Source organism: Bubalus kerabau, chromosome 3 (genome assembly GCF_029407905.1).
Source record: "Bubalus kerabau isolate K-KA32 ecotype Philippines breed swamp buffalo chromosome 3, PCC_UOA_SB_1v2, whole genome shotgun sequence".
Classification (NCBI taxonomy): domain Eukaryota; kingdom Metazoa; phylum Chordata; class Mammalia; order Artiodactyla; family Bovidae; genus Bubalus; species Bubalus kerabau.
The window spans coordinates 180364992-180372897 of record NC_073626.1 but is presented as its reverse complement, the minus strand read 5'-3'; the positions used below and the strand labels follow the sequence as shown (position 1 = coordinate 180372897).

The 7906-nt window shown below is 52.9% G+C and overlaps 1 protein-coding gene across 2 annotated transcripts in view; it reads left to right on the top strand.

Moving 5' to 3' along the window:
- The first annotated feature begins 1074 nt into the window (after positions 1-1074).
- The window catches only part of ARID1A (AT-rich interaction domain 1A), a 68672-nt gene continuing 61840 nt past the window's right edge, over positions 1075-7906 (top strand). For both annotated transcript variants that reach the window (XM_055574033.1, XM_055574032.1), the window contains exon 1: positions 1075-2287. In XM_055574033.1, coding sequence (XP_055430008.1) covers positions 1142-2287 — 1146 coding nt within the window. In that variant the 5' untranslated portion in view covers positions 1075-1141. The remainder of the gene's footprint in view (positions 2288-7906) is intronic.

Below are 7906 nucleotides of genomic sequence, written 5' to 3'. Positions count from 1 at the left end.
GTGCCGCGGAGATGCTAAGTAGCGGCCAAGAGACCAGGCCCGCTGCCAGGGGGGGTCAGGCCTGGGCCGAGGCGGCCGCGGTCTCGGGCTCAGGCCAATTTTGCAGCCGCGAGTAAAGTTCACGCTGCCCGCGGCGCGGAGGGGACCGACCTGGATAGGGAGGCCAGGAGGGAGGCGGCGCGCAGGCTCCGGAGAGGCGCGAACTCCGGGCCGGGTTTTCCCCGAAGCCTTCGGCGGCGGCGCTGCCGAGCGAGAGCGGCAGAGCGCCTGCCGCCGCCGCCGCCGCCGCCGCCGCGGCTGGTTCTCTCCCCTCCTCCTTTGTGAGGGGAAGGGAGCGAGTCCATTCCACGGCCTGCGCCCCGCTCCGCGCTCCGTTCCGGGTTTGCCAGGCGGCCGCGACGGCTCTGGGTAAAATGGCAGTGCTGAGCCTCGTGTCGGAGTGAGGGGGACTCGGAGGAGAGTGGGGCGCTCTAGCCGCTCAGTCCGGCCGCCCGCCCGCTCGCCCGCCCGCCGCCGCGCAGTAGCCTCGGCCCGGCGCCGCGGCCGGGGAGGGGAGGCAGGGCGCCCGGCCCGGCCCACGCTCCGACTCTGCCTGCCGGCGCCCGGGCTGCTGCCGCGCGCCCTCCAGCCCGCCCGTCCCGGGTCCCCCTCCCCCCGCTCCCTCCCTCCCTCCCTCCCCGCCCCCTCCCCCTTGCCTCCCTCCCTCCCCTCCCTCCCTCCCTCCTTTCTCCGGCAGCAGAAAGCGGAGAGTCACAGCGGGGCCAGGCCCTGGGGAGCGGAGCCTCCACCGCCCCCCTCATTCCCAGGCAAGGGCTTGGGGGGGAATGAGCCGGGAGAGCCGGGTCCCGAGCTTACAGAGCCGGGAGCAGCTGAGCCGCCGGCGCCTCGGCCGCCGCCGCCGCCTCCTCCTCCTCCGCCGCCGCCGCCAGCCCGGAGCCTGAGCCGGCGGGGCGGGGGGGAGAGGAGCGAGCGAGCGAGCGAGCGAGCGCAGCGCAAAAGCCGCGGAGCCCCGCGAGGCCCGCCCGGGCGGGTGGGGAGGGAAGCCCGGGGGGACTCGGCCCCGGGGCGGGGTGGGGTGGGAGGGGGGTGAGAGAAGACGAAGACAGGGCCGGGTCTCTCCGCGGACGAGACAGCGGGGATCATGGCCGCGCAGGTCGCCCCCGCCGCCGCCAGCAGCCTGGGCAACCCGCCGCCGCCGCCCTCGGAGCTGAAGAAAGCGGAGCAGCAGCAGCAGCAGCAGCGGGAGGAGGCGGGGGGCGAGGCGGCGGCGGCGGTCGCGGCGGAGCGCGGGGAAATGAAGGCAGCCGCCGGGCAGGAAAGCGAGGGCCCCGCCGTGGGGCCGCCGCAGCCACTGGGAAAAGAGCTGCAGGACGGGGCCGAGAGCAATGGGGGTGGCGGCGGCGGCGGAGCCGGCGGGCCCGGCGCGGAGCCGGACCTGAAGAACTCGAACGGGAACGCGGGCCCTAGGCCCGCCCTGAACAATAACCTCACGGAGCCGCCCGGCGGCGGTGGCGGCGGCAGCAGCGACGGGGTGGGGGCGCCTCCTCACTCAGCCGCGGCCGCCTTGCCGCCCCCAGCCTACGGCTTCGGGCAACCCTACGGCCGGAGCCCGTCTGCCGTCGCCGCCGCCGCGGCCGCCGTCTTCCACCAACAACATGGCGGACAACAAAGCCCTGGCCTGGCAGCGCTGCAGAGCGGCGGCGGCGGCGGGGGCCTGGAGCCCTACGCGGGGCCCCAGCAGAACTCGCACGACCACGGCTTCCCCAACCACCAGTACAACTCCTACTACCCCAACCGCAGCGCCTACCCCCCGCCCCCCCAGGCCTACGCGCTGAGCTCCCCGAGAGGTGGCACTCCGGGCTCCGGCGCGGCGGCGGCGGCGGCCGCCGGCTCCAAGCCGCCTCCCTCCTCCAGCGCCTCCGCCTCCTCGTCGTCTTCGTCCTTCGCTCAGCAGCGCTTCGGGGCCATGGGGGGAGGCGGCCCCTCAGCGGCCGCAGGGGGAACCCCCCAGCCCACCGCCACCCCCACCCTCAACCAACTGCTCACGTCGCCCAGCTCGGCCCGGGGCTACCAGGGCTACCCCGGGGGCGACTACGGCGGCGGGCCCCAGGACGGGGGCGCCGGCAAGGGCCCGGCGGACATGGCCTCGCAGTGCTGGGGGGCTGCTGCTGCTGCGGCGGCGGCGGCTGCGGCCGCCTCGGGAGGGGCCCAACAAAGGAGCCACCACGCGCCCATGAGCCCTGGGAGCAGCGGCGGCGGGGGGCAGTCGCTCCCCCGGACCCCGCAGGTAACACGGCTGAGTGGGGTGGGGGGGTGCTGTGGCGAGTGGGGTGGGGGGTCCTGGGAGTGGGTGGCGGCGGCGGGGAGCGGGCCACGGCCGTGGGCTACCCCCAGTCTGGGGCCCCCACTGCTGGGGAGCTGCCATTGTCTCGCTCTTTCTCTCTTAAAATGGCTGCCCGTCTGCCTTCCTCTCTTTCCCTCCTTCAGCCTTTGTGTGGGGCTTTCCTTGAGGTGTCCGCTCCCCTCCTCCTCCTCCCCGGGTCCCTTCCAGCTCCGGGGGGTCTTCAGAGGGGTGCGGAGCCGGGTGTGCGGGAAAAGGGCCCGGCCTGGGCTGAGGGGGTGTTGGGGGCTCAGGTTAGGGGTGTAGGCAGCCCTCGGAGGTTGGGAGTTGAGTGAACAGTTCTCTGCTCACCTGCCGCTCCTCTCTGCCCTCCCTACCTTCCTCTAGGCCGGTCCCCATCTGTGCTTTCAAGGAGGGGGCCCCTCGGGCTCGGGGGGGACCTCGAGGGAGGGCAGGGGCCTGCTTGGGAGCAGCTAGAGGCCGGCTTCGGTTCACCCTGGGCAGCCCGGGTCGTCTCCTGTCTTAGTCTCTGTCGGCCCAGTGGCCTGGGCTTCTCCCTGGAAGTGCTGGTAAACAGCTGAGTGATTGGAGTAGTAAGTGCAGATTGCTTTGGTTTGGGATTTGAATTATGGAGGTAAAATCCTTCTGTCAAAGCCAGGAGACAGTTGGTCTTAGGTTGACATCCTATCTGTGATCTGATTGGCTCCCCATCTCCTGCTCTTGGCCATTTATAATTGCCTCTGATGTAATGGTACAACAATCCTGATGAGCTCATAAACTTTTACACTCTGCTTTTCTGCCAGTGATAACCCAAACCATCGCTGCCACTATCTGCCTTTTATTCCAGAGCTGAAATTGGCTGTGACCTTGAGGAGGGAGGTTTAAGCAGCAATACTGTATCAGCAGGAGCAGAGCCCCAGACAGGCTGCCCTTGTTACATTGTGCCCGGAACAAAAGAGGAGGCAGTGGCATTTTGCTTGTACCTTGGATTTATTTTGCTTGTTATGTTTTATGCAGCCTGAAATAGATTCTGTGTTGTCCGAACAGTAGCTGAGTTTTTCTCTACAATGGGTTTGCTGTTTGTTTTGGTTTTGTGACTTTCCTGATGGTATAAATGACTTCTTTGATGGCTCTGAAGATGCGTTTGTCTTGAGTAATTTTGACCCTGTTCGCTTTGCAGAATTGAAATAATTTTACTGAGCTTTTTATTGAGTGGCAAATGTGGGATCTTTATCAGAGGGGGTAAGAGAAAACTGAGAACTGGAGGCTTTCTGAGAGAGAATTTCACATTTAAGTGTTCTAAGGAAGGCTGGCGTCATTCTTTGTTTACATGTTGAATCTTGTTAACACTTTCTTTTGTTAATTAAACTTTGGGAGAGCAACTTATTTTAAAGGGAAGGACATCTTTCATGATCTTGAGAGGTACTGTTTCTTAAAGGCTTGGTTTGGTGAAATTTATCATTTGTTCCTGGAATCATTTGTTCAGTTTTTTTCTCTGCATTTTAAGTTCCATTTATTTCTGTCTTCCAAGATAATAAAAATATGACCTACAATGATACTTAAGATTTGCTTAGAAATTACAACTTTTAGGTATGTTTCTATGCATTCTGCTTTATTTTGCTCTTCTTCCTTCATCGTGTTCTGTCTTCAATGCTTTGGTCAGGAATATTGGGTGTTCTATGGAGTCATCTTTTCAAAGCAAGGTCAGGAATATTGGGTGTTCTATGGAGTCATCTTTTCAAGCAAGGCTTGATCCTTTTTCATGTTTGTCCCTCTCTCAGCAGTACCCAGTTGTACCTTTGTCCTGTGAGATTTTATTCACATTTTGTTCACTTAGGCGGCCTAATTATATATATATATATATATATATATATATATATATATATATTCCCTCCCCATTCTAGAACTGCTTTTCCACTGTTACTTGGAGCTGGGATTTTTTTAAAGTAGTTGTATCAGATAGCAGGTTTAGAGGTCTGTGCCTTGACTCCATGTCTTCCATGATGTCCTATATCTGGGCAAGAAATAGGGAAATTTTAAATTGGATTCCTAGTGTCTGGAGGATAAATTATGTTTTAGAACATCCTCTTGTCTCTGGGTCATTCTATAGTTTATATCGCTTTCCTCTCATTTCCCCCTTTATTTGTGGAGGAGGGGGAAAGAGGGCTGAGAAATTTACCTTTCTTAAATCATTGGAGAAAAAATTTGGGGCAAGTCAAGGCTCATTTAAAAACAAAAATTAATTTGAATTCTTTAAGTTTGGGGATATTCAGGCAAAAAAATTTTTTTTTTAATTAACGTTTACCATATAGCATTTTCTGCTTTTCAGTCATTAAATATTTGAGCATTCTCTATGTACTTGGTACTATGTTCTATGCTGGGTAAAAGGTGAGAAAGTAGATACAGTCCTTGTTTAGAAGCTTGTCTGTGCTGCCTTTGGGCAAATTTTCTGACTCCCTTTTAACATTACCAGGCTTAGCACCTCACACAACATAGATTCCTGTTGGATTTCAGTTCATTTGCTTATTCTCCTGAGACCCACAGCCATGGGCTTGAGAGCGTTCACTCTTAGGAGAGACAGTGCAACTTCCAGTTTTGTAGGTTGCTTCAGATATGTCATCTAGATGAAGGTTGTAGGTGGATAGATTTCATACTGAATTCCTTTTTGCTACTTAAGGATAAATTTCTTGTCAGACCATGATGGCCTATTCTTAACATTGTTAAATAATAAGATATTGCTCTGTTTTTTTCTTACCCTCAGTCTTGAATTAACAGTTTTTTGTAAATACTTGATTAACACATCTAAGATAGTAATGCTCTCCTTTGACTCTGCCTTTTTGAAAGAAAGATTAGATAAGTGTGTGTATTGTGGCTGTGTCTTTTCACAGGAGCTGGAAAGATCTCAGCATACAGAATTTTCCTTTAAGCCTTTCCATAAGTAAAATTGTATCTCAAAGAGTTGTATCCTGCTAGTAGTGAAATACTTTTCAGTCACCAATGTGACTGAACCTCACTTAAAGCTTTTTACTTGGGATGCTTTTAGCTACAGTACCTTGAGAGTAGTACCAGCTCATCAAAGTAAAAAAAATCCAATAGAATATGTAGTCCAGGATCAAAGTGAATTTGATTGTAGAAGCTTGGCTGTTAGTTCCTGCTATGGAAATATCAAACGGTACTTCCGACTCCTGGGAAACAAACACAGGAATCCTAGGCTTATTATGGGAATGCCTACTGGCAGAAATTCTGGGCTGGCTGAAACACAGGACTCTTGGAGTTCTCTCAAGTAGGAGGGATCAGGGTAACCACATTGAGACAGCACTTAGTTGTAAGAGCTTCATGTGTCTCTGCTCTCCACGAGAGAACTGGGGGTAATGGAATGGGGTTGATGGTGAGAGAAGAGAGAAAGCCGTCAGGACCAAGGCTGGCTTCTTTGTAATGGGCCCTGTGGGGACTTTTTAAGGTTCCTTCCTTTGTGTGTGACACAGAGTTACCATGACAAGTGTCACCTGCTGTAACAAGATGTCCTGGATTGCATTAAACATTCATATGTTAGATTGACTCCTGTAGTATGTGACGTCTCTAGCAAGCCTTTTACAAAGTTAGTGAACCTTTTTTGAAATGTGGAAATCAGCTAACAAAGTAATGGTCAGGGGCTTTTCCCATCCCCGTCCCTCAAAAGGTGGTATTGATTGGCTACAAATCCCAAAATTCTAGAAGGATCTGAAGCATGCAAATGTGGTATTCAGAATAAATTGGCACTGAACAGTTCTTTTCTGCCTGTGAGCTGGAGTGATACCTTGATGTCCGATATGGAGTCCTAGATTCCCTTTGCTTTTCTCTTGAGTTTTTTCCTGGTTATATTGGTCATTATCATTACTGTTGTGCATCGAGTTGCGTGTGGCACAGTAGTGAGGGGTGACGAGCACAGGACTTGGGAAGAGAAGCTTTGGCTCCATATGTAGACCTGGATTAAGCTGTGTGACTTTGGACAGGGCATTTGCCTTCTCTGGTTCATTTTCTCTTCATCGGACTGCATGACCTTCTTCTCTGATGCTATATGTATCTGTCTGTGCTTCCATACCTGGCTTGTTAGGAGGGCAGCCTCTTCCTGTACCTTTTTCGACAGGGATCCAGAGACCATCTTTCTTCCCCTGGGCTCATGGAACTTGAGGCTGTTTTCTCTTGAGGATTTACAGGATCAGGCTCTAAATAGTTGGGTACCACTGTGTCTGTGGCCCTTCGCAGAACCCTACCAGACTCCTTTGCTTTGAGACTGTTAATCTGCTTGTCATTAGTCATTCCACCTGGCTTGTGGTATTAAAACACTAAGTAGTAAATGAAAAAATTAGGCAGACTTCATTAAAGCAAGACTTGAAAAATAGTTCCTTCAAAATCTCCACAAGACGATTTTGGAGGTAGATTAGGAATGGAGTGAGGAGTGGATGTTCATAAATTGAATGTTAACACCGTATCTTTTCTGGGGCAGGATAGGAAGGTGGGGAGAGGCAGCATTAAGCTCTCCAGCTTCTTCTGGTGTTTGGGCAGGTCTAGGTCTGGTTTGGGCAGTTGGTTGTAATCTGAGTGCCTGAACTTGCCCTGTAAGTTTTGCTGAGAGAGGAGTAAAAGTTCCTGAGACTGGAACAGGAACAGGAAAAGCTTAAGTGTTTCAGGGTCAGCTTCGTAGGTGTACTGCTTTCTCATAGCCCTGGTTTTGCTGTTGTCGTTGTTGTTTTTAAACCAGGTGGTGTGGTTTGCAATTGGTCCTGGAGATGCTGTTCTCTTAGGTGTTCTCCAGTGCCCCTGAATTTCCTGTCTTTCTCCTCTTGGTTTAGCAGTTAAAAAGTGTAATTTAGGCATCTTAGAGGGGTGCTAGAAGGAAGCTTCCCTTTATGAATGAGGGAAAGGTGTTTGATAATTCTCTGCTTGACACAGCAGCTTCTTCTCTGAAGGAACCAAATGTTTCAGAGCTTTGTGTAAATACTTGCTGAGCTGTCAATATGTACCCAGGAGGTTTCTGTAGTAAGATGTAAACGGCTCTATAGAATGTTTGACAGGCAAATTAATAAACAGTTTTCAAGCAAAGATAATGCTAGTTTCTTTTCACGTGGTGGAATAAAATAACACTGAAGAAAAAGACCTGGGGATAGAGAAGAGAGAGTGATGTGGGGAGTGGGGGTGGAGGTGAGGGCAGGGAGCATGGAGATAAGAGATGATCTAAAAGAGTTTGAAGTGAAAAGATGATGCCATGGAAGAGAAGCCTCCTGGCTCCGTGCTAAGTTCAGGACACGTGGAGCCCTGTTTAAAATTGATTGCAGTTCATAGTGAAAATAAACAGAAGTTTGGAAAGAAGGACCTAAGTTTCAGTCAGTGAATTAAGTGTGCTTCTTAAACTTTGTTTATGAGACTGTGAGTTTTAAATTTAAAGCCTTGTTCTTTCAGAAAGGTTTTGTAGTTTGGTGAGGTGTTTTTAGGGCTGGGGTTTGCGTTTTTAGAATACTATAAAGAGAAAAAAAAGATACCACAACTTCAGTGTTGTCTGTCCCAAGCCTCTGTTGTGCGTTGGCT